Here is a 26,530-nt window from a genome sequence, read left to right as displayed (position 1 = left end):
CTTCTGTTTAATTATTGAAAATTCATCTGCAGTTAAACATAACGAAATACATTTTTTCTAGTTAAGGAGGAAACTTTCCAATTAATTCTAGCTGATATTATAACTATTGTAATTGTTTGGTTATTGAAAAGGAACTATATTTTGCTCTGAGCTAAACACATTTTAATGTGCTCTAATTTGGAGTAAAATATTTTCTTTTAATCCTGAATAGATTGTTGTTGCGATATAAATATCCACTTCACATAATCATTCATATTTTAGGAACTAATGTTTGAAATGATTAAGCAATATTAATAACTGTTTCTGTTGATACAAGTTATTAAATTGTTGCTAACTCAATAAGTTAATAAGTGATATCCAGGTGTAAGTTAAATAACTGACTTCCTAATTTGTGAATTAAAATTCTAACTTCTGATTGGTTACTGCAAAATTCTCCAATAATATGAGCAGCTTCACATGTTTGTTTTAGGTTTCCTTAAAAAGTCATTTATGAGAGGACATTACTTTATGGAATAGACTGTTCTGTGTTAATATTTGCTTAAATGACCACAAATGGCTACGTTATTGAATATGAAAGACGTTTAATATTTGCTCTGTTTACGAATGCAATGAATCATACCCAGTGGAGATTGAGTCCCAATAAAGCCTTTGTTGCATGAAGCAAGATGATTAACATGGGTCAAATCAAAGTAACATAACACTCATACTTGATACAGGGTTGCCTAATAGAGCTCAGTTATCTGGTATCAGAAATACTGTCATTAAAACTGTGGGTTACTTGTTCCTTTTGATGTGCCGATGTACTAAAGGAAACAATCATCTTAAAAATGCATTGTTAGCAATGGATGTAAGACAAATAAATGCTTGTTTATTGATTTTAGCTCTGTGGTTTATACAGTTCAAAATGTGTAGATAATTCTGCCAAGAATTAATTCATAATATTGGTCATGATGGTTTTGGTGTGGCTCCACAAATGTAAAACATAAGAGCTGCTGTGTTATCAATAAGAAGTTTAAAGAGCATAAGATGTGTCAGTTCTGAAATCATTTTAATTTAATTTTCTTTTTAAGCTTAGACATACAGCACGGTAACGGGTCCTTCTGGCCGACGAGCCCATGCCACCCAAATACCCCAATTAATCTACAAGCCCCCTGTATGTTTTTGGATCATTGGATTTCACATCTTGTCTAAGAGGCGCAATAAATTGGCATTTTTTTTAGTGATGACCCACTGTTCAAAGCCTCCTAAGGTTGCGTGATTATCCATTTGAAAGGGGCGATTGTGCTTTGAATGGTCATCACATCCGAATATGGAATGTAGCGATGTAACCCGGTAAACTGTGGGCTCTGAGCCATCAAGGATTAAAGGAATTAGATTACATGTGACCAGAAAAGTAAATCACAGTTTATTAAAAGTGAAGTTGAATTATCACTTGCTTATATATTTAGCGATCATCTTTCTTCTACAGTCAATGTTCCCTGCGTATTTATTCCTATTTATTTTGAATGTGAAAAGTGGATCTCTGAATATAGGAGAATATTGAGATTTGTTTTCTGCAGATAGTGAGCACTTACATTTTCTATACATTTCAAATGTGGAATGGTGGTAATATGCAAAAGTAACTGCTAAAATAGTTTAGTAGGAATAATTAATATTAAGGTATCCGTCTTTTTAAGTAGGACTGCCTTGAATTTCTGAAGTTTCCTCTGAGATACTTTGCTCTTTTCAGAGTTGATCAGCACAGAAACAGGCCCTTCAGTTCATCACCTCCATGCCAACCTTTCTGTCTATCTACATAAATCCCATTTGCCCACGTAAAGCTTCTTCCTTCCTTACTTGTCTGTTTCAATGTGGCACGTATCCAATTTCACTTGCAGTGTGTTCCACATATCAATGACTCCCTGTGTAAGAAAAATCTCCCCTTAGGTCCCCTTGGAAACTCCTTCCTCTCACTTTAAACTGACACCCTCTTGTTTTTGACCGTTTAATTAGGGAAAAATAAACATTTTTGACAATCTATCTTTATAATCATATACGCTAATTGTGATGTGCTGTGGTGCAGCAAGCAAACACAAAACACAAGAAAAGACTGTACCACAGGCTTTAATCGACAAACTTTGTACACATCAGTTGTCATATCTTGATGGCTCCACATGTCCCCAACTGCCCTCTGCTGGCTCCACGTGTCTGACTGACCCGGGAGAGGCCGACTCGACTCTATATACAGGTACCCGGTGATGACAGCTGGCCAGGTGGGTCGAGCCTCCCAGTTTGCTGACCTGCAGGTACAATAGTTGCCCCCTGCAGTAGGCTGGTTGGAGCGCGGCCAATGTAGTGGTTTTATCACCACATTCACTCCCTTTTAAAATGAGTCCACGGGGGGGGAGGCGGGTATCTCGGCACTGGGTACTATTTATAAGTTCGGGCGGTGTGATGGCCATTTGTGCCTCTGAGACCGTCGCAGGGTCAGCTTCTGGTCAATGGTCAGCAAAGAAGGAGTTGCCTGAGGGTCAGCTGGGGCCATGGTGGCTAGGGTGGCCGGTGGTGTGGGCAGGATGATGTCTGACAGCGAGGAGATGTATGTGTGTGGCAGGTCTGCAAGGGGCTGGACCCTCTGGAGAGCTGGGGGGGAGGGGGGAGGGTTCCGGGGAATCTTGGGTGGGCCAAGGGTACTCACAGTGGGAAGGTTGGGCAGGGTATCCATGGTGGGGTGGTTGGGCCCCTGCTGGTGCCAGATCCCTGGTCAAGATGGTGTCCTTGCATCCATTATGGTACCTGACATAGATGTAGTTTGGGTTTGAGTGGAGAAGGAGCAACTGCTTGACCAGGTGGTCAGACTTGTGTTGTGGGGCCTCACATGCTTGCGGAGGGACAACGGTCCTGGAGACATTAGCCACATTGGGAGGGATATGCCAGATGCCAATTTCCTAGGAAATGAGAAAAGGCGCTCATGAGGGGTCTGATTAGTTGCCGTGCACAAGAGTGACTGTATATCATGGAGTACTTCGTGGAGGGCCTCTTCGCAGTAGCTGACAGACTAACCTTTCGACCTCAGGGCCAGGAGGACTGCCTTCCAGTTCACACCCTTTTCACGCTCCACCTGCCCATTGCCCTGGATTTGTAACTAGTCTTGTGACTAGGCATAATGCCTCGCTCTGTCAGGTACTGGTGCAGCTCCTCACTCATGAAACCAGACCCCCCCCAGTTACTGTGGATGAATGCCGGGTATCCGAACATGGTGAAGATCTGTGTCAGTGCCCTGATAACGGAGGCAATGGAGGGATGGTGAAGGGAAAATGGAAGTATTCATCTATGACCTCGAGGAAATAGACGTTCTTGTTCGTGGAAGTGGTCTCTTGAAGTCAATGCTGAGTTGCTCGAAGGGCAGAGTGGCCTTGACGACATGAGCCTGTGATGGGCGGAAAAAGCACAGTTTGGATGCTGCACAGACTCTACAGGACTCAGTCATGGTCCAGACCTCTTGGATGATGAAGGAAGGTTCCGAGACTTAATGAAGTGGTACAGGCACATGACACCCACGTAGCAGAGGGTGTCATGCAGTGCCTGCAGTTGCTCGGACTGCGCACTGGTGCATGTCGGGACACGGCGTCAGGGGAATCGTTGAACTTCCCAGTCTATGCTGGATGTCATAACTGAACGTGGCCAGCTCGACTCTCCAGCACAAGATCTGTTGTTCTTGATCTTGCCCCTGTGAGTGGTGCTAAACATGAAGGCCACTGCACGTTGGTCGGTAAGGAGAGTGAACTTCCTGCCTGCCAGGTAGTGGCGCCAGTGGCAGACCGCTTCCATGATCGCCTGGGCCTCCTTTTCAGTGAAGTGTCCTGGAGAAAAAGGCCACATGGCAGCCCCCTTGGTTAAGGGTGGTAGTGAAGGCAATGCCAGAGACATCGCACTCCACCTGGAATGGGGTGTCCTTGTCCATGGCATGCATCGTGGCATTAACGATGTCTTGTCTGATATGAGCGAAGGCCGCTTGCAATTCGGGGGGGGGGGGAGGAAAAAGGTGGTGGCTTGGGTCAGTGGGTGGGCCTTGTCCAAGAAGCAGGGGACCCACTTGTGTAGTGAGAGAAGAGCCATAGGCACCTGTGGAGGGCCTTGAGCATGTGAAGGAGGGGCAGTTTCATTAAGGGGTGCATTTGTTCAGGGTCAGGACCAATGACACCATGCTCCACGATGTACCCTAGGATGGTGAGGCGGGTGGTGCTGAGCATGCACTTCTCTTTGTTGTCAGTGAGATTCAGCTCCTCAGCTGTCCTGCTGGTCGTTCCTGCAGATGGTGACATTATCCAAGTACGGGAAGATGGTTCTTAGATTGTGCCGATCTTCCATGTGATCCATCTCACACTGAAACACGGAGACTCCATTTGTGATCTCAAAGGGTACCCAGTGGAACTGGTAGAGGTGCCCACCTGCCTCAAAGGCAGTATAAGGTTTATTCGAGGAATGGATGGGGAGCTGGTGGTAGGCCGACCAGGTCAATTGTGGAGAAGACCCTGCAGTGAGCTATCTCATAGACCATGTTGGCAATTCGGGGCAGAGGGTAGGCATCCGGCTGGGTTTACCAGTTGATAGTCTGGCTATAGTCGATGACCATCCTCGACCAGGACCTGGGCTCTCCAAGAGCTGGTGCTGGGCTCTATGATTCCTTCCGCCAGAAGCCAACTCACCTCTCCTTTGATAAAGGTCCTGTCGGCTGCACAATAGTGCCTGCTCTTGGCAGCTATGGGCTTGCAGTCTGGCGTCAGGTAGTTGAAGAGGGATGAAGGGGGGACCCTTAGTATGGAGAGGCCGCAGGTGGTTTGGGAGTGGTCGCTGGGCTTTGTGCTGTGAATGGTGAATGGGCCACTGAAGGCAAGGGTGAGGCTTTGGAGGTGGCCCTGGAAATCCAGATAGGTCCTGGCTCCAAGGTTGCCGACCTGCAGGTACAGTGGTTGCCCCCTGCACGACAGTGGGTGCGCAGCCAGTGTTGCTGTTGTATCACCACTAATATACTGTTTTGAAAGAATGGCCATGAGGATCATTCCTGATCGACAGTACCCTTCATCTTTGGCACTGGGAAGCAGCCATATGAGTTCTTTTTGCTATCTATGATGTTTGAAGGTAAAATATCTTGCCGCCCCACTGGCTGTGGTGTTGCCATAATAATGATGTCTTGAATCATGCATACTGCTTACGTCTAAAATCTTGGAGCTATAAATTCAGTCCAATAAATGCAAATATAAAGATAGTGTTGTTGAAAATTGGCTGATAATCTGAGAGTTTTGATTCAGCTGATAAATTAATCTCCTTGTTTCATTGGTCCTTTCTCTTCCTGCTTTTCAGCATAAAATCTCTCCAAATTAAATCAATAATTTTGCAGACATTGAGTTCATCTGCAGCGATCTGTTCTCTCATATCTGTGTGAATAGTTTTCCTCATTTTCTCACAAACCCACGCAAGCTGCATTCTCTGTCCTGACTGGCATCCATGACTTCTACAACAGCAGGCCCAGTCCCGCATCTGTACGTTGACTGTTCCCATTGAAGACTTTCAGTTTGGGCTTCTTCTCAGCCATCAGCTGCTCATTTAAATTCAATTTAAATTTAGATATACAGGCTTTCTGGCCCACAAGTTCATGCCACCCAATTACAGCCAACTGACCTACAATCCCAGTACGTTTTGAATGTAGGGAGAAAACTCACACAGACATGGGGAGAATGTACAAACTCCTTACAGATAGTGCCGGATTCGACCCTTGGACGCTGGCACTGTAACACTGTGGCGCTAACCGCTACGGTACCCGTGCCGCCCGTGGTGATACGTCATACTTTGCTGTTCATTGCTTCATTAGGAAGGTCACCCAAGTGTCATATTCAGGATGAGACTTCATCCATTTTCTCTTAAGCCCTCAGCAGCGGTCAGTGCAGTTCAAGGCATTCCCAAAATGTGGGCATTAATAACCTGTGTCATGACCTCATAGAGATCTCCCTATCTGGAACCTAGCCAGGTGTCCTGCATCATTCAGGCACTGTTCTTTACCATCTTGTCCTTTGAAACGTTAAGAGCACTCTCTCATCTCCATCCCATCATTCCAATATCTTTTGGTAAAAAGCTATCATTTGTATTTCAAATGTTCCTCAGAGAATTAGCTGCAAAGGTTTCACTGGCTGGGCTTCATGCTAACAGAATGTACAACGCATCAGTGGAGAATGCCATGCTGAAAATTTGCAAAGATTCCAAGATATGGAGAAGAAGAATTTGATTTCTCAGCTGACAGGCAAATCCCTGCAGATTTGCTAGTCCTTCTTTTGATTGACAGCTTCATATTGGCAGCACACTGCATGCCATAGGATCAAGCAAACTCACTGAATTGTGTACTTTTTTTCCCTGTGAATATTATTACATTATGATGTTTCCAGTAATTATGAATGGGTGCTAGAGGGAATGCCCATTCTAAAGCCTTTATGTTTCTGTAATTAAATTTGGTATCCCTGCGAGATGGTGTAATTTTAATGTAAATTGAGAAGAGGCAGAATTATTGCAAAGAATGTCAAAGAGAGTACAGAATGTTTCCAAAGTTTCATTGGTGCAGAAAGTTCCTTAAATAAAATAAGGCTTGGTAAACACTTGTTATCTTCCTTCCTCACAGAGCTCGAATGGAGTGGTTATACGAATGTTGTGGCCAGCCTACAAAATTTGGTTTTTAAGGAGGAGATAGAGACTGTAGGGAAGTGGAAGGTATTTATCATAAAAACTCAAAAGGACATTAAAGTCCTGATCAACAAGATTCGTGTTAGGAAGAAAGTCCTGTGTGTCGAGGGAGGGTCAGGAAACTTGCCTGGCCCATCATTAGAGCCTGGCATGAGTTGGTCACAGCTGTCCACATCCCACTTCCACCAATCAGAGACACTCACAATGGAGGCTGCTTCCCTCCACTGAAGGCTTCATAGCAAGGTATTGGGGAATGCATTGCAAAATTGACTGAGATCCAGTTGTGTGTGGTGAGGTCCTGTTCAATTCTTGTTTTGGATTTTTAACTGGATTTTGGCTGATATGCAATTCACTGATTTTTGTTTACAGAGTACCTGATCGGCTGTTAATGCTCAATGTCCCCATAGTTTATCATGCCAAAAATGAAAATGTTAATATAAACAAGCTTTACATAAAGTCTGGTCAGGTCACTCGTCTGAGTGCTGCTGGAACCATGTAACCCAGTACTACCTGTCGCATGGTCGGGTGGTTGGCAACTAAACCGGCTCCCCCCAGCAGGGTTATCTGGTGCAGAAGGTGGCTATAGACCCTGCAGGATGAAAAACAAGACCTGTCAAAGGGCAGACGAACCTTCTCATAGGGTCAACGGCCACCTAGCAAATACGTGTCATGAAGCATGCAAAGGGCAACCCTTGCATCGAAGCTTGGTCTGGCCATTCGCTGCAACAGAGCTTCCCCCAGCCGTCTTGGACCTCACCGTGCTACTGGATCTGGGAGGGGATGTCGAGAGGGTGGGTCTAGACCTGTGCAACCCCTACTCACCTAAATCCATTCACGCTGTTCCTTTCTGAGGAGTGGGTCATCCTCATATCAAACCCCACAAACGTCCTTTGGGATGGATAGCTAGAAAAAACATAAAGTCATAGAAAATCATTTCACATCATTACAAAAAAAAGCCCTAATTTTAATTAACCTACAAAACAAATCAACAGCCATCATTTTCATATTATGATGTGAAAAATCTATGATCGATCGAGGTATTGTCTGACTCCTTTAATTCCCTCATTCTGGGTATCCATAATTCCCTACTATTTTTGAATTGTTGTTACATTAGTTCATACTAATGATAATGTTTGTAATGACCGATAGTTATTTTCATATTGGCAAAATATAAATCATTTAGCCTATTATTTTCACTTACTGCTGTGATATTGCACAATGAGGTACTTTGTGAGCTCCTCTGCCAAATGTTTGAGTATAAATTCCTCTGCCACACTTCGAACAAAAGACTTATTTGGAAGTGTGTGTTTGGCAGCTGTGACAATAAGGATTTTGTTTCTTTCATTGGAGCTCGAGCACCACTAGTGGCCACAAGATGTATTGTTAAAATGGTTAGTTTTCTTCGGCAATTTCCATTGTAAATTGTTACAAGTTATGATGGGAATTTAGAAAAAAGAATATGCATCTAGTGGTCAGATCGAACCATTTTACGGAGCAATAAGACAGCGCCTTGTTTAGCACCAACACTCAGACTGCCCCCACTTTGCAAACTCAGATAAAATCCAGGGTCATGGTGGTTTACACACAAAGTAGGTTCAGATGGGACCTGCAAATTCCCAATAGGACCACACCCAATCATGCACCACCTATTCCAAAATTTTGCTGGACAGCATTTAGAGAGGATGTCAGTCCCTAAAGGCATGCTCGGCTTGGCAGCCATGCAGATGCAGTGCACTGTTTGGTTGCCTTGAAGGAGACAATGGCTCCAAGCTCTCAAACATTTGGGTGGCATGGTTAGCATAGCAGTTAATGCAACACCATTACAGTGCAGCAACCCGGGTTCGAGGCTGGTGCTGTCTATAAGGAGTTTGTACGTTCTCCCGTATCTGCATGGGTTTCTTCCCAACCTCCAAAAGGTATAGGGTAGGTTGATTGAGATATTTGGGCGGCATGGGCTCAGGGGCCAGAAGGGTCCTTTAGCGTGATATATGTCTGAATTTAAATTGAAACAAGAGCAAGCCCTAGTGAATGCAATATGTGGCAAGGAAAGTGCCATTCATCAGTACACTGGGTACACCTTAAGTAGAGCATACCCTGAGATGGCCACAATGGCCTTTTTTGTACCAAAAATCCCCATATAATGGAGACATTGACTGAAGTTTTCACACTGCTTTATAATTCCAGTGAAGATCACAGAAAATGTGTTTATGCAGAGATCTGACTTCTTTAATTGAGATGACTTAGCTGCCAGCTCTTTTAGAAGAGTGAAATTTGCTCATTCATTTGTTGTGTTCCAACACGGCCAGATGTGAGAGGATCTCCTGTATCACTTGACCCTCCCCAGGTTTTCATTTAGGGATTGTAGTGTGGATTGTTGTCTTGGTTTGCATTGATGAATTGGATTTGCAAACTGCCGATTTAAAAAGTCTCTGGTTGGGATTGGAGATATCTTGTTCAGTCAGTCCTTGCCACCTCAATTCACTGCGAAATGAGGCTGAGTATACTGAGCAAGTTGAGCATTCACAGAAGAGGTTCACCTTCATCTCTTCCAATCTGATTTTCTGCAATGGCTGCTCGTAGCATGACCTCCTCTACATCAGTGAAATTGAGCATGGATGAGGTGACTGTTCTGCAGGGCACCTGTTCTCTGTCCACAAGGACGGCCTCAAGCTTCCATTTGACTTTCCTTCCCACTCCCACAAAGTCCTGTCAGTTCTCAGCTTTCTCCATTGTTGCAATCGCAATAAGAAGAACATCTCATATTGGTGTGGGAGTTGACAACTTAGTGGTATTATCGTTGAATTTTCTCATTTCAGACACCCGCCCCCTTTGGTCTTTTTCTGTCATGCTCATTAACCTAGCTTTCTTCTCCCTTCTTTCACCTTCCCAATGCCCTTCCCCCACCTGGTTCCATCTGCCCATCATCCCCTCCCAATTTGGTCCATCCTGCCATCTACTAGCCTTTATCCCATCGCACCTTGTACTACTATAAATGGACAATCTTTCCCATTCCCTCTCAATCCATACGATGGGTCTCAACCCAAAAATTTACATGGGTTTTATAACACAGAGATGATAGATCAAATATATTAAAAAGCACATTAATATGTGCCCGATATTCATTAATCCAATTCAAAATAATGCATCATGTTCACATGTCCAAAGATAAGATGGTTTGTATCTTTTCTGATATTAACCCTACTTGTGACAGAAGCAAATCTGATATTGCTACATTGACACATGTTTTGGTCTTGTCCATCCTTAGAAATCTATTGGAAAGAAATTTTTAATATCTTTTCAACTGTATTTCAGATGAAGCCACAGCCTAATCCAATAACTGCTCTTTTTTGTGTTACTGAACCAGATTTAGGGAGATTTTTTTTGTACCTGTGCAATGAGTTGTTGGCTAGAAGAGCCATCTGATTCAAATGGAAAGACTCTAACCTCCCACAGTGTTTCAATAGTTTCCTCATATTGTGTCCTGATTAAGTTCAGAAAAAAATTAGCTATCATGTACTTGATTAGTGAAATTTGAAGATACATGGCGACCTTTTTTGTCTTATTTTCATTTAATGTAAATGTTTTTAATGTGATGAGATGGACTCACTCTTCCAGATGAGATAGTCTTACGTTTGTTTTTTGATTCACGGTATGAACCAAAAGCTACAAAATATACATTACCCTCAGGATAAGCTGCTCAGATGTTTTTCTTTTGGTTAGTTTTGTTTTCATAGAGTAGGTTGGGTGGGTGGGTGGTTGGGAGTGGGTCTCTGTGTGTGTGTGTGTGTGTGTGTGTGTGTGTGTGTGTGTGTGTGTGTGTGTGTGTGTGTGTGTGTGTGTGTGTGTGTGTGTGTGTGTGTGTGTGTGTGGATGTAATTTTAATGTCTTTTCTGTCTTCATCCAGTGCAGTGGAGAGGGGACCAAGTTTATACTGTTTGGATTTTTTTCTTGATATTTTTTATATTTATTACACACACACACACTATTGTATTTTCAGTTTCATTCCCTTTTCTTCAAAAAAAGATTGAAAAATAAAAAGATTTGTGCTGTGTATTGTCAATTAATTAAAAAAACCACTTTATATTAGAAATTAGTATTTATGCTTTTAATCTGTGTAAATTTCAAGCAAATCAACCTCTTGGCCCCTTAACAAAAGAGTCCCCATACTTCCATCACACTTAGTAGATGTCACCCACATAGTATGGAGTAAGACTCATTTGTATGACAGTGATGTCTTAACAACAGATGTCTTGAAGATTGTGCTTTTGGTTTTAGCCTCCTATTTAGCAGCATTATTTCATTAAAGTTTTTGATTTTCCAGGTGTGAAAGCAAAGCCTCTGGGTTACGAATGATATACCACAACTTCATGGCAATTGTTTACTAATTGGTCCACTTGTTGAAATGTGCACCACTGTTTCTTTTACTTACATATCTTGCTCCTCCCTTATACCTTGACCCAAGGCAGTGTCCTCCACAGAGATCATGTCTGAGGCTTTGATTATTTCCCTGTGAAGCACAGGGAGCTTGGGAGCAGATAAAAAAACAAGAGGACTGCCTGAAATGCATTCAGAAATATAGACTGCTTGACTTCAAGCAAAATCCTGCTATGCCTTGTCTTTATCGTCATTATTTCATCAGTGAGGATGCCATCTGATCATTATTTACAAGCATGCATCATGCTAATTATGCAATCCAGTGTGGGGTTAGCTGCAGAATTTGTGATACAGGCAGTGGAGTAAATCTCGCTGTGCTGAATGTAATTGGAAACCCACAGTTTGCTATGGGTCCCTCCCTAGTCGGCGAGTGTCTTGACTGCAGCTCTGCTATTTGCTCTGACAATGCAGAGTATGAGCGTGCGTTTCAGCTGTCACAGGGATCTTGAGGAACAGTTTGAGAAAAGACCTTGATATTGGTGGGGAGCAAGCAGACAATGACTTTCCCAATGAGATGTTAAACAAACTATGTGGGGGTCAATTGTTCACCGTTAAACTGATTAATTACAAAACTACCAGCCCTCAGTTATTCAAAACTGTTTGCTGCAGGATACTGGTCTGATTACTGGTAGGTACTGATTCTGTATTGAGTGTGTGTGTGTGTGTGTGTGTGTGTGTGTGTGTGTGTGTGTGTGTGTGTGTGTGTGTGTGTGTGTGTGTGTGTGTGTGTGTGTGTGTGAGTGTGTGTGTGTGTGTGCGTGTAGAAATGCATTATTGATCTATGAAAAATCTGGAAAAATGTGATTAACTATTTAATTATATTAAATGGGGATTTGCAGTAACATGGAAGATAATTGTTCATTTCTAGCTGTCAGTTTAATTTTCTACTTCAGATCAATTAAGGAATAGTGAAATCAGTATTCCTTGTATTGTTAATTTATTTTACTATATCAAAGTGTTATGAAATTGGACAATATATTTCATGATTTTCAACATTTTAAATAGAACTCCTATTTCCCAGTGCAGGTTGTTGAAATTCATGAAATAATGCAATAAATCTCTGCCAATGTGCTTTTTAATATATTTGATCTATCATCTCTGTGTTATAAAACCCATGTAAATTTCTAGAATATTACAAGCCTCTGTGAAGCATGGATATTTTTCATATTTGTACATGTATGTTTAAGTCCATAATTCTGTCACCCTGCATTCAGGTAACGTTACTGAATGACTGAGAACACCGTCATTCAAAATACAGTGTCTGCTTCATTTGGCTTTCACAGAAACAATCAGATTATACTGAACAAAAAGGCTGTCACTTCCAGTTCATGTTCACACCAGAAAAGATAACTCTGATCTCCTACCAGTTTAAGTTTGTGTTTTGTTTTTTTTCCATAATTTTCTATGTTCAAACTATTGTTAAGATATTAATTCATGGTTTTATTTAAAAAATCATACATTTGCATGAAACTGGAAAAATTGATTTCATCATTTTGTATGAATATCACTTGATCTTGGGAATATTAATTATTTTTTTATATATTATGAATGTGTGTGTGTATTCTCTACTTAGATTGATGCAAGATATTATGCTCCAAATTGAATATGACAATGTCATGAACAGCTGAAACATAGTGTCATTATTACATTACATTTCAACTACCAGAACTTTAAGTTATGGGCAGATTTTGGTTTCTATGATATGAAATTTTCTGCTTGCTTCTCCAATATTGCCAGAAGTCAGGAGTGGGACAGTCGACAGGGTCATAAACAGGTGATCCATTGTGTTTAGTAACTGGTGTCACTGTAGCATCGATACATTTTCTGATTGGAGATTGGAAGATATTCTTTGTTCATTCCTGCCTCGGACATCATCGTGGGAAAAACAATGGAATTAAGGATCAATCTAGATTCCTTGGCGCTATTTATAAGATGAATTAGGATACAAGTTATTTCATTCAGCAAAATCTTAGTGTTGGGCTAAAGAATTTTATCTCAGTGACTAAACCTGCTGGATGGAGCCTCCCAAATCTCCGTTTAAATTGACGATTTGACTCACAGATCCACAGATTGCTCCTTTGCATTCTCCTCCCCCACAAGCTGAATCACAGCCTTGACTCCTCTTCAAGCAGCCAATTAAGGCCTGATCTCTATTTAACACCATGCATCAAATTACCCTTCATGCCCATCCCCCTTGTCCACCGCCTGAACACTCTGACTGAAGCTCTGACCCCTCCTCTCTCTACTGTCTGATCCACGGTCCACAATCTGCAACCTGTCACCCCTGACCTACCAACACTTGATGTGTAAGGCTGATTCTATTTTACATGTTGCTCACTACACTTCAGGATTTTGCTATCAGTGTTTAAGTGTTTTTAATGCTTATGGAATCAAAGACTGGGACTTTGATGGATCCACACACGCTCTGTTCTCGCTGCTACCATCAGGAAAGAGGTATAGGTGCCATAGGGCTTGCACCACCATGTTCAGAAAGAACACCATCAGACTCCCCCACAACAAACTCACTCAGGGACTCATTTAAGGGCTCTTACTTTTGCACTTTATTGATTTTTTTCTCTCTGTATTACACAGTCAGTTTGCTTGCATTTCTTTATTTGTTTACATGTACGTTGAGTCCACTATTTATACACTACCAGGATAAAAAAAATCTCAGGGTTGTACGTGATGTGTATGTAAAACTGAAATTTGGTACAACAGGGAAGGGCATCACAGCTGCGTTGTTGCTTATTTAGAGGGAGAAACCTGCTTTTGGTCCCCAGCAGTAATGTGGTGAGAGCATGATCTGCTACTTTACTTGCCTCTCTTGTATTTGGCCAAATTGAAGTCAATGGAATAATGGTGCTGCAGGGAGCTACAGCTCCAGTGTCCGTCCAGGTCCAACGTTTCCTCACACATCATACGTATGTACATAGAGCATAGTAACAGGCTCTTTTGGCCCATGAGCCCATGCTGCCCAGTTACATCCAATTGACCTACAACCACCCCCCCCCCCCACAGTAAGTTTTTGAACAGTGGGAGGAAACTGGAGCCCCCGGAGAAAACCCACGCAGACATACAGACAGCGCAGAATTGGAACCCCAGTCTTGGTCATTGGCGCTGTGACAGTTTTGCACTAACTTTGCTCATCATGCCACCCCAGTCCTAAATATACACAAGCTCTTTGGTTAATTGGCTACTGTAAATGACCTCGTGGGGAAGTGGAAGAATCAGACACTTGTTAATAATGGACATATTTGAGAGAAAAGTGAAATAAATGTGGGAATGAATATTTCTAAGAACCAGAATAAATTAAATAGGCCTGACAGCTTTCACATCATAAGGAAATATGAATGCATGGATTCAGTGTCCTGACATGTTCAATGTCGATGACCAGAGATGAGTGCTTCCCTCTTGTATTAATCTGCCCTCTGAGACTCCAGTTAGAGCATTCTTAGAGCTTTGAAAGATGCACTGATTGTAAGCATTGTTGATCAAATCAAGAGCCTGCAACAAACATAATTTAAGGAAAGTTACCCCTGATCTCTCAATAATATTGTTGCTGTGCTTTAATGTTGTTTATAGTATTGGAGATGCACTGGAAAGAACAGAGGTTGTCAATCAAAGCTTCCATGGCAATGTCAGGACACAAAGGGTTAAACTTGTTCCATGACTTTTTACAAATAGTCCAGTTTTCTTCTTGCATTTCTATTTAATTCAATATTTAGCATTCATAGATTCTTTAGTTTTAATTTTAATTTAGACATGAAGCACGTAACAGGCTATTTTGGGCCATGAGTCCATGCAGCCCAATTAGCCTACACCCCTGGTATGTTTTGAATGGTGGGAGGAAACCGGAGACCCCAGGGAAAACCCACACAGACATGGGGAGAACGTATAAACTCCTTACAGTCAGCACAGGATTCGAACCCTGGTCCCGATCGCTGGCGCTGTAAAGGCGTTGCACAAACCACTTGAATGAATTTAGTACAGTATAATGTCCTGATTGTATCAAATAGACAGCATGTAAATGAACCATCTAGTCTTACAAAATTATATAAACTTTCAGCTGACGTGCTTGATGAGAAGCATTTTTAACCAGATGCTGAACTTCGGAATACACACAGCTGTGAAATGACAAAAATTGCCAAAGAGCATGGTCACCTTGCTGAATATTAGCAAGCAGGGAGCATTGCAGTTTGAATTTATTCTTGGATGTTCTGAGATCAAATTCATCATCACCGATTAAACAATAGCCATATAATTTCATTTCCTTTGAACTGCTGCTGCCTGGAACAAATCTGTTTTTTTTCTTCATGTTCTCCCAGCTTTGTAATACGTTCTTCTTCTTTTTCTTTGGCTTGGCTTCGCGGACGAAGATTTATGGAGGGGGTAAATGTCCACGTCAGCTGCAGGCTCGTTTGTGGCTGACAAGTCCGATGCGGGACAGGCAGGCACGGTTGCAGCGGTTGCAAGGGAAAATTGGTTGGTTGGGGTTGGGTGTTGAGTTTTTCCTCCTTTGCCTTTTGTCAGTGAGGTGGGCTCTGCGGTCTTCTTCAAAGGAGGTTGCTGCCCGCCGAACTGTGAGACGCCAAGGTGCACGGTTTGAGGCGATATCAGCCCACTGGCGGTGGTCAATGTGGCAGGCACCAAGAGATTTCTTTAGGCAGTCCTTGTACCTCTTCTTTGGTGCACCTCTGTCCCGGTGGCCAGTGGAGAGCTCGCCATATAACACGATCTTGGGAAGGCGATGGTCCTCCATTCTGGAGACGTGACCCACCCAGCGCAGATGGATCTTCAGCAGCGTGGACTCGATGCTGTCGGCCTCTGCCATCTCGAGTACTTCGATTTTAGGGATGAAGGAGCTCCAATGAATGTTGAGGATGGAGCGGAGACAACGCTGGTGGAAGCGTTCTAGGAGCCGTAGATGATGCCGGTAGAGGACCCATGATTCGGAGCCGAACAGGAGTGTGTATACGCTCTGTATACGCTTATCTTTGTGAGGTTTTTCAGTTGGTTGTTTTTCCAGACTCTTTTGTGTAGTCTTCCAAAGGCGCTATTTGCCTTGGCGAGTCTGTTGTCTATCTCGTTGTCGATCCTTGCATCCGATGAAATGGTGCAGCCGAGATAGGTAAACTGGTTGACCGTTTTGAGTTTTGTGTGCCCGATAGAGATGTGGGGGGGCTGGTAGTCATGGTGGGGAGCTGGCTGATGGAGGACCTCAGTTTTCTTCAGGCTGACTTCCAGGCCAAACATTTTGGCAGTTTCCACAAAACAGGACGTCAAGCGCTGAAGAGCTGGCTCTGAATGGGCAACTAAAGCGGCATCGTCTGCAAAGAGTAGTTCACGGACAAGTTTCTCTTGTGTCTTGGTGTGAGCTTGCAGGCGCCTCAGATTGAAGAGACTGCCATCCGTGCGGTACCGGATGTAAACAGCGTCTTCATTGTTGAGGTCTTTCATGGCTTGGTTCAGCATCTTGAAGAAGAATACGTTACAACTTACAAAACATACTACTGCACATTTTGTTCGTGAAAAAAGTAACTATTTTATCTTTGCAGGTCTTTGTTAGCACTGGATGACATTTTTTTTTCAAACGGTTTGCTTCCCGAATATAAAATTGGGTATTATGATAGACAACTTCAAGCTGAAGACAAAGTTGGAGAAATATTAAATTAAATTTTATTAAATTTAGCATGTTTAATTACATAATGATGCTGACACATAGCATTAGTTCAACTGGCCCAACAATAGTCGGCCAGCATTGATTGGTTCCAGTTGCCCTGATACCACGTTTTTAAGGTCACAATGTCCTGTTGAAACCTTTAACCATGTTCGTCACTGACTGCAATAAGGTCTGCTGTATTGAATCTTCCTGAAGATAATAATTGCTCTTGTTAAGTTCACTCACGAAGCTATTGCCTAAACAATATGTGCATCAACATGTTGATTCAATCTGTATCAACATAATATCTGTATATGTGAGCTGCTTTGATGGCCTGGCTAACCATGTCCAGGCCTAAGATGACATTTGCATCACACCTGCACTGAGTGCAAGCCCAGACATGCTTGGATGGACCAAAACAGCTTGTATTGTGGACAATATACTAGTAGACTTAAAATATAATAGGTAAACACAAAGATAGACTATATCTAAAAAAAACAATATGTGATTGAAAAACTTCTAAGTGATTTTTTTGTGATCAGCAACCCAAAATCCATAAAATACTCTCAGAAGTGTTCAGGAAGCAGAATCTTTGTTGTCCAGTGAAGTTTTTGCTGGTGCTGCCCTGGTACAAATTCCACTGCTTCCCCGTGTGGCTGGACTTCTTTTATGAGTGCGATGCTTGTCCAGATTTAATATAAAAGTGCAAATGACACTTTCCATGGTTACAAAATAACCACAGATGACAAAGGCTGGATTGACATTTCTAATAACCCAGATTAGATCATTTCCCAGATAGAACTTAAAACACATAGTGCAGGAACAAGCCCTGAGGCCTACAGTGTCTGCACCAAATATAATGCCGGATTTCACTCACCCTTTACTGTCTGCACATGATCCGTATCTCTCCGTTCCCTGCATATTCATGTGTCTATCAAAAAGCCTCTTAAAGGCTGGGATCTTGTCTGCTTCTATCACAACTCCTGGCCGTCTGCTCCAAGCACCTGTCATCTGTGTGTAAAAATCTTGCCCCTCACATCTTTAAGCTCCCACCCCACTCCACCATTTTAAATAAGGTTCTCTGGTATTTGACAATTTTACCCTGGGAGAAATATTCTGACTGCCTATCCTATCAATAGCCCCTTTCATGCCAAGCCTCTGCCTGGAGGCTGGAGAAAAGTGTGGAGGGAAAAATATAAACTTACCTTTCATTGTGCAGCCCTAAAAGGCTGCTCTTGCATCACATTCATGTTGAGCAGTGCCTTGTAGTGCCCGCTGGAGCCAATGGAGGTGGGGTGACTGGTCCCTTGGTGCCGCCCATCATAAATACATGGCAGAGCATTAGCTGTTTTCCCTACCCATAATTCCCCACCCAGCTGGAACTGCTCTGTGTGTCCCAGAATGGTTCCAGCTGCCTGGGGGATTATGGGTAGGGGAGGCGGCCATTGTTCGGTTGCGTTTTGAGCCACTGACGAGTGGCCCCAAAGGCTGAAGCAGCCCCAAAGGCTGCACCAGCCGCCCCCTGATGATCCCAGCCCTGACAGCCCCTGCTGTCTGCTCTCCCCAACCTGATATCTCCCATCAGCTGCCCATGACCTGATGGCTCCTGCTGGCCATCCCTGCCCTGAGGTGATCATGGAGGGAGAGGGGTGAGAGGGTGGGCGCTGGTGGACCGTGTCATCGCGACATCTTCAGCCCACCCCTAGCCAGCCGCTTGCAGCAGCATTACATTCAAGTGAGGTGGCAGAGCGCAGCGCTCCTCCGATGATCCTTCCCCCAGAGGGATTGCAGTCAGCGCCTTGGAACTGGCCACAGCCCATTCATAGAGGTATGTTTCCCTACGTAAGAGCAGAGAATCTCCGCCTTTTGAGTTGGGCTTTCTCACTGCGTGAAAGGGCCTTATACCTCTCACAAAAAAATTAGGAACTTGTATCAGGTATCCTCTCAGGTTCTGATGTTCCAGAGAAAACAGTCCAAGTTTGGCCAACTTTTCCCTCTCATTCATAATCGCATCTCTCCTTATATCATCAAATCCAGGCACCATCTTTTCTACATCTGTCCCAAAGCCTCCATGTCCTTCCTGTGGGCAACCAGAATTGCACACAATACTCCAACTGCAACCTAACCAAAGTTTTATGTAGCTGAAATGTGACTTGCCCAGTGAAGGCAGCATGCCATATGCCTTCTTTACCATCCTATTTATTTATATGGCCACTTTAAAAGACCAATGGACTTGGGCTCTTAGATGCTACCTTTCTAGATGAAGGTATCTGAGTGTATCTATTTCACAGAGAGAAGTGACAGTTATTGTTTAGGCCGGACAATTTATGGAGATTAGAAGTCTATGGATGCCTATCGGGGTTCTCCTGGAACCACGGGGTCTTAATCCCACAAACACGCAAGGAAAGTCAGTTGATTGGTGAGAAACTCACACAAATCTGCAGTCCTCCACAACCTCAACCCATGCTGCTGCTTCAGTCACACCTTGATGCCAGCATTCACAAAGCCGAAGCAACCTCTTTCAACAATGATTCTTACCTCCCCGGTGCCCTGCCACTGCCACATTGGCTGCAGTCACCTCTTGCCTGACACCCTATCCCTTCCCTGCGGCTGCAGGAAAGTATCCCTCCACAAATGCTCTGGACACAGGCCAACCTTCCTTCTTTCATCTCCGTGACCCAGTAATGGACAATGCTTCAAAAGGACAACATGACCAGATGCCAAATACACAGGAAATTGCAGCTGAGGACCCAGGGCTTCGTTTCAAATTTGGGATGAAGAATGATGACCAAATGGTCTCTGTTACGAGCATTAATGCCATTCCATGAGCCACTCAGGGTCTGCTGGAATTGCTCAAGAATTGCGTCTTGGAGAAAACATTTGTCAAAACTAGAAGATCTGACTCAAGTACACATGTGTAAATCATTATTGCCTGCCAAAGTGACTGAATTCATTGCCGGTTATCAAAATTATATATTGGAGCAAAGTTTAATTACTTTTCCTCTAATTTCAGAATGCTTTTAGAACAAATTATTTGAAGCTGGAGCTTCAATTGTGGTAATAAAGTATTGGGGACAGACCCAGACATTCTTTATAACAATGGTTAACCTTTCTACAGCAACCATGTATCACTGATGTCAGGGTATCTACAGGAGGACAGATGAGTGAAAGCCTGAGGCCAAACAATCTTCCAGTCAGTTTCACCTGGCATGAGAGGGGTGAGGTCTCACATCTCTAAAGCTATCATTTGAAGCACGGTCTCAGGAAGAGGGGATGCATGCAGGATTCAGATCTTATTGTCTTGCTGTAAGGTCAATTGTTTGGCCTCCACTCCTGCCACACCAGTTCAGTGAATCAAATCATAGCATGCACTGCATGTGTCCATCTCTACTGAAGCCCCTTGACAACTGGATCAGAGAAACTCCTCAAAAGGACAAGATGCACCAAACTTGAAATGGATGCAGTCTGCTCTCTGCATTGCCCTTGATTTTCTACGCAGCGATGGGCGAGAGCAATGGACTTCAGCAAGAAGTTGACACTGTTCATATTGCTTTTTCAGGTTATGTATGCAGTGAAATGGCATTCTGGTGCATACTCAAATCCAGTTCAATTGGCCTGTACTCCTCCCCCCATCCCCACCCGCTTCTTCCTGTTCCCAATGAAGGATTCCAGCCTGAAATATGGACTATCTATTGCCTTCTGTGGTGGTTCCAGCATTTTGTTGCTTCAGTCATTTTGGAGCTCCCTGGGCTGGCTAACACCACTTTCTCAACAGGAGCAGACCCTCGACAAGGCTGTTTTAAGGAATGATCAACTATTTTAGAAGAATACATTTCAAAGTGTTTGATGCTCCTTCCGGTTGTTTGAAGTTTATGATTTCTTTGTCGTTTGATAAGGCAGTTGGTGGAAAACTTGAAGGCTTCAGTACAAACCAGCAAGGTGATTCCCTTGGAAGAGCGTTTAACTGGAAGAATGCAAAACTGTAGAAAGATGGATAAAAGAGTTTTTAAACTCAGTGTTCAGAAGGTAATTGTCTCATCAAAACGTCAGTGATGTACAAGGTGTCAGGCAACCATGCATCATTAAGAAGGACTTCTTCTTATTGGCACAGTTAGTACAATGATGTTATCGTGCCAGTGACCCGGGTGTGAATCAAGCGCCACCTGTAAGGCGTTTGTGCATTCTTCCCACGGCTGCATGGGTTTCCTCTGAGTTCTCCAATTTCCTCCCACCCTTAAAAACATACGAGGGTTGTAGGTTAATTGGGTTTAATTTGGGCAGCACATTTGGCAGTCCGTGGGTCAGAAAAGCCTGTTACAGTGTTGTATGTCAATAAATAAATAGATGGATAGAAAACCTTGTACCTTTTCTTTGGTGCACCTCTGTCACGGTGGCCAGTGGAGAGCTCGCCATATAACACGATCTTGGGAAGGCGATGGTCCTCCATTCTGGAGACGTGACCCATCCAGCGCAGCTGGATCTTCAGCAGCGTGGACTCGATGCTGTCGACCTCTGCCATCTCGAGTACTTCGACGTTAGGGATGTAAACGCTCCAATGGATGTTGAGGATGGAGCGGAGACAACGCTGGTGGAAGCGTTCTAGGAGCCGTAGGTGGTGCCGGTAGAGGACCCATGATTCGGAGCCGAACAGGAGTGTGGGTATGACAACGGCTCTATATACGCTTATCTTTGTGAGGTTTTTCAGTTGGTTGTTTTTCCAGACTCTTTTGTGTAGTCTTCCAAAGGCGCTATTTGCCTTGGCGAGTCTGTTGCCTAAAGAAATCTCTTGGTGCCTGCCACATTGACCACCGCCAGTGGGCTGATAACGCCTCAAACCGTGCATCTTGGCGCCTCACAGTTCAGCAGGCAGCAAGCTCCTTTGAAGAAGACCGCAGAGCCCACCTCACTGACAAAAGACAAAGGAGGAAAAACCCAACACCCAACCCCAACCCACCAATTTTCCCCTGCAACCGCTGCAATCGTGTCTGCCTGTCCCGCATCGGACTTGTCAGCCACAAACGAGCCTGCAGCTGACGTGGACTTTTTACCCCCTCCATAAATCTTCGTCCGCGAAGCCAAGCCAAAGAAAGAAAAAAAGGATAGAAAACCATGAGATTTCTGCACTCACAATTCACAGTTGTTGGTGAACCAGGTTAAACGCCTTAGATTCACTGACTTGACCCCTGTGAAGTCTGCCTTTATAGTTCAGTTAAATGATTTGCACTGAATACCAGAATTTGAAGTGTATTGATGGAAAGAGCAATTAATTATACTCTCATTTGGCATGGGGAAAGAATGAGTTTTGATGCAAGGTCATCACACAGAAACATTGACTCGGTTTCTCTCCATACAGATACTGCCCTGATCTGCTGAATGTTTCACCAGTTGCTGCTTTTATTTCAGATTTTTAGCGGCTTTGATTAAGAAAGAAAATGTAACAGCGCTCACTGAGCACAGGAAAATCTTTGGTGGGGATTTGTCCACATAGAGACAGGGGCGAAATGTTTTTTTTTAAATAACAACTACATACAAGTTTCAATGTGCTCTTGGGATGAGAAGTGTTTTCATAAACACAGTGCTGCAAGATATTAGCTGCACCTTGGATGTGTTTCCAGCCATCTGGTTCTATAGTGGCGTCAAAAATTACCATAAGATTACAATGACAAGCTTCCAATCCTTTCATGTCAATTCTCAGTCTACCCGCTCTTCCAACTTTGGTGCTGTCTTTCACTTTGCCTTGGCCTTCACTTAGATTTCTCAGCAGAAATAAAACTCTGTTGTTGGCAAAGTTATATTAAGGCAGGAATGCCATAATGTGAGAGAGAATTGAGTGATCCTGTGATCCCAGGGGAGTGTCAGTTACAAAATCAAAGCAACACTTTTGACCTGGCCCACCTGCTCCCATTGGACACCCAGTGCACTAGAAATAACCCAATAATACCCAATTCAATTTTGCAGAGTCATGCTGATACATATTTGCCTCTAACATCAATGGAAGCACCACGTGGATGATGCTGTGGTTTATGGTAGGGCAAAGAGAATATCTTGGAAAGCTAGAAATTGAATTGGTCATTTTGGAACAGAGATGAATGTTTGGTTTAATATTGATTGAAGGATGTAAATATAAATGTTTGTAAAACATTCATCTTACAGGTTTTCTATAAGTATCAAATGCATGTAATCAGATATTGAGTTGGAAATCGCAATATTGATTCACAACAGCAGCTTTTAAATCTGCTTGCCATATGTTGCCCCTTCTCAATGAAAGCGCGAGGCTCCGGGATGAAACCATCCAATTATGATGAACTTAGGATCGAACCCTTTTAGTTTACTAGAAATGATTGCAATGTTTCTTGCCAGTAAATTTCACAGCTTTTCTTTTTACCATTATTTTGTTGATAAATTATTTTCTATTAATATTTTTCTGAGAAATCATGTGATAATTTTTAGAGATGTTTATACAGAATATTGCATCAATAAAATACAGTTTTAAGTGCCTGTGCCCATATGGAATGATGTGTGTGTGTGTGTGTGTGTGTGTGTGTGTGTGTGTGTGTGTGTGTGTGTGTGTGTGTGTGTGTGTGTGTGTGTGTGTGTGTGTGTGTGTGTGTGTGCTGTGTGCCCATGCCATGTGTATGCCCAATCCCCCCAGCATGGTATTCACCCAAGTTAACAGTAAATGTCAATCTGAATTTGAGGATGACTGAAGCAAGTTGTAGATTGATGGACCAAGGTCAATTTCAAGGGCAATTATTTGTTCTCAAAGCAATAAAGCTGCAGTGGTGTGGTGCTGAATAGTAGTACAGCCTCATAGCTCCACAGACTAGGGTTTAATTTTTGGACTTGGGTGTTAACTGTGTAGAATTTGCTTGTGACCACATTGGTTTTCTCCAACTCCCTTCCCAGTTCCATAGACATTATAGTTGGTTGGTTAATTTTCCCCTGTAAATTACCATCAGAAGTGGGAGGGGATGGTGGGAGGAGAAGAAGCGGTGAACTGATGGGCATGTGAGAAGGAAATTAATGGGGGTATAGAACTGATGGCAATGCCCTGAGAGATGATGAACTGAATGGCCTCCCAGTATTTTGAATGGGAATATAAGATAATAACTCTCATTCTGCCACCACTGATGTGTGTCTCACACACACACACACACACACACACACACACACACACACACACACACACACACACACACACACACACACACACACACACACACACACACACACACACACACACACACACACACACACACACACCCTAAATTTAAAAAGCTTCTTGGGTTTTTGAAAAGCCTAGATTCTCAGGTGGTCCAGATTTCTGGCATCAGGATTTTTGTATCAACATAATACAGGCAGAAAGTTAACCATGCCCAGGTGGAAACTCTCATGGTGGCATAAAGTACAACCAGTAAACCAGAGTGACACTACATTTTAGTAGTGAAATGGACCTTTTTATTACTTGAATTCATTTTAGCAGTGTAACTCATTGTGTCTCTAGATTTTAGTTGTCTATCTTTGTATTTAGAAGCATAGCAAAACTCCAGAGGGAATACAGCTAATTTTTAAGATTTTTGATGGGATAATTCATTTGTGAGAAAATTAATATCTTGATAACACCTTAAACTGTCTCGATCTGATTTCAACCAAGGTTGAGCAACTTTTAATGGAAAACAGAGTGTTTCTTAATTGGTTAAAACAAGTATAATCTCATAGATGTCTTATCACACGTTGGTTTGTTGTTAAAACAAAACCTTCTAAGTAAAAGTTCTGTCTTCATTTCTCTGCAGATAATTTTCTCTGGACCTTATATTTAAAGTTCAAAAATGGAAAGATTATTTTTTCTTATGGTTCTGGGAATCTTTCTGGGATCCGGCAACTTTCTTGGCCTGAAGCCGACTTTGCCACGAGTGTATCTCACATCTCAAGGTGAGTGCAACATGAAAAATGCCTCTTTCTGTTTGCAGAACTTAAATATCATCTGGTGTGTTGGACTTTGTCTTTTAAACAAAAATACTGAGGAAGAAGTTGATTTAAAAAAAAGTTTTGATGGTCAATGGAGAATGGGACCATAAATTTACTTTTGAGACCATTGAAGGCAGAGAAATGCTGTGTAAGGCATGTTCTTCAATCTGATATCTGTAACCTTTGTCGTAAAATAATTGATGATTGAATGAAATCAGCATCTGATTTACATCAACATTTTAGCTTTTTATATTAATTCCATACTGTGTGGTTTATATTTACTTAAAAAGATGGTGCCCTCCATATATTTGGAGATTTTATTTTGTGTGACAAACAAACTCTCTACACTTGGAGATGGAATGGAACACCTCAAATGGAATGCATTTCAAAAGTTACTGAACAAGGTGGATTTATTTTGTTCTTCTAACACCGCAGATTTTATTTAGTTCCACTGGGGCATCAAATGGTATCTGGATAGTTTTACATGTCTGGCCCAGCAACAATGGGAAAAGTAATTGGCAGAATAAAACAGCAGGTTCTACATGAAAGAGGGAGAAAACAAGAGTTTAAGCCCAGGTGTTAATTGCTTTTTGTATGAATGAATCTTTGCTTTGTACGAGTCAATTTTGACATCTGCAGGATGTCCACCTTTGGGGTGGATAAATGGAGAGAGTGATTTCTCTTAGTGACAACTCATTGTGATGTGACCTTGGCATCAACTGTCTAGGAACCATTACACTTAGTCCATTCCAGTCCAAGGAGACATGATCAATGTAAGGAGTTCAAAATGATAGGACAAAGGAGCACATTGTTCATGCAAAAGATTTCTTGGAGTTATTATTGCAGATCAAGTTCTTGAAAGGGAAGGAAGGATGTAAAGAATTGTGAACAATTTGACAAGATAAAAGATCATTGCTTCTTCTGTGACCTCCCAATTAACAAATTATTTTCTATTAATATTTTTCTGAGAAATCATGTGATAATTTTTAGAGATGTTTATACAGAATATTGCATCAATAAAATACAGTTTTAAGTGCCTGTGCCCATATGGAATGATGTGTGTGTGTGTGTGTGTGTGTGTGTGTGTGTGCGCGAGCGCACCTGGACCTGAAACATTCACTTTACTTTTCACCAACACACTGAGAGGATGTTAGAAACACTCCCAACCCACTAAGGCAAGGTTGGGAGTAGGTTAGTGAGGGGTGGGAGTACTGCAGGGAGTGAGTGGGAGAGGGGTGGTAATGAGATTGGAGAGGGGTGGGAGTGACGTTGAAAAGGGGGGATTGGAGGGGAGTGGGAGTAGTGCAGGAAGTAGGGTGAGAGTACTGTGGGGAGTGGGCTTGGGCTTGAACATGGCGCATGCTGGTCGTCAGCGCAGAATTGGGTTGCCTACTCATCACAGGATGGGGCGACTCAGACATAACATTGTTACGATGAAATCTCACTCCATGCTCAAAAGTTGTTTTAATGCAAGAGCATCACCTTTTTATCATCAATTATATTTGGTGGATAAAATTTACATTTGGGAATATGGAAGGAGTGTAAGATGTTTGCATGATCTGTTTAATGCCAATTACAACCAAAGATGTCGCTCAGATGGTCTTCCTACCCTGTCTGGCCTACACACGACTGCAGACCAATCTCTGTGATCATCTGAAGCACCTCCTCCACTCAGAGGCAGTTGGGAAAGGGCCATAAAAACCAGCGCACCCAACAATAGTAGTGCTCTATACAATAAAAACAAGATTCAATGGCATA

General features: G+C 42.8%; 1 protein-coding gene and 1 long non-coding RNA gene across 23 annotated transcripts in view; one reads left to right on the top strand and one right to left on the bottom strand.

The window, feature by feature from the left end:
• sema3c (sema domain, immunoglobulin domain (Ig), short basic domain, secreted, (semaphorin) 3C) overlaps window positions 1-26,530 on the top strand; it is a 270,171-nt gene that overhangs the window by 170,787 nt on the left and 72,854 nt on the right. For 10 of the 13 annotated variants that reach the window (XM_069908944.1, XM_069908945.1, XM_069908943.1 and 7 more), the window contains one exon: window positions 24,598-24,736. In XM_069908944.1, coding sequence (XP_069765045.1) covers window positions 24,634-24,736 — 103 coding nt within the window. In that variant the 5' untranslated portion in view covers window positions 24,598-24,633. Of the gene's footprint in view, window positions 1-11,478; window positions 11,774-24,597; window positions 24,737-26,530 lie in introns of those variants that run through there. The other 3 variants (XM_069908949.1, XM_069908954.1, XM_069908953.1) reach the window with 3 other exon arrangements.
• The window catches only part of LOC138748550 (uncharacterized), a 54,709-nt gene that overhangs the window by 18,402 nt on the left and 9,777 nt on the right, over window positions 1-26,530 (bottom strand). For 7 of the 10 annotated variants that reach the window (XR_011348134.1, XR_011348136.1, XR_011348137.1 and 4 more), the window contains exons 4-5: window positions 7,534-7,614; window positions 7,222-7,300 (exon numbers count right to left, since the gene is read on the bottom strand). This is a non-coding gene — a long non-coding RNA (uncharacterized lncRNA). Of the gene's footprint in view, window positions 1-2,087; window positions 2,928-7,221; window positions 7,301-7,533; window positions 7,615-26,530 lie in introns of those variants that run through there. The other 3 variants (XR_011348142.1, XR_011348140.1, XR_011348138.1) reach the window with 3 other exon arrangements.

The sequence above is a fragment of the Narcine bancroftii genome, chromosome 13, assembly GCF_036971445.1.
Source record: "Narcine bancroftii isolate sNarBan1 chromosome 13, sNarBan1.hap1, whole genome shotgun sequence".
NCBI classification, from domain to species: domain Eukaryota; kingdom Metazoa; phylum Chordata; class Chondrichthyes; order Torpediniformes; family Narcinidae; genus Narcine; species Narcine bancroftii.
Note: the sequence above shows the minus strand (reverse complement) of the source record. Positions and strands in the feature narration are given on the sequence as shown.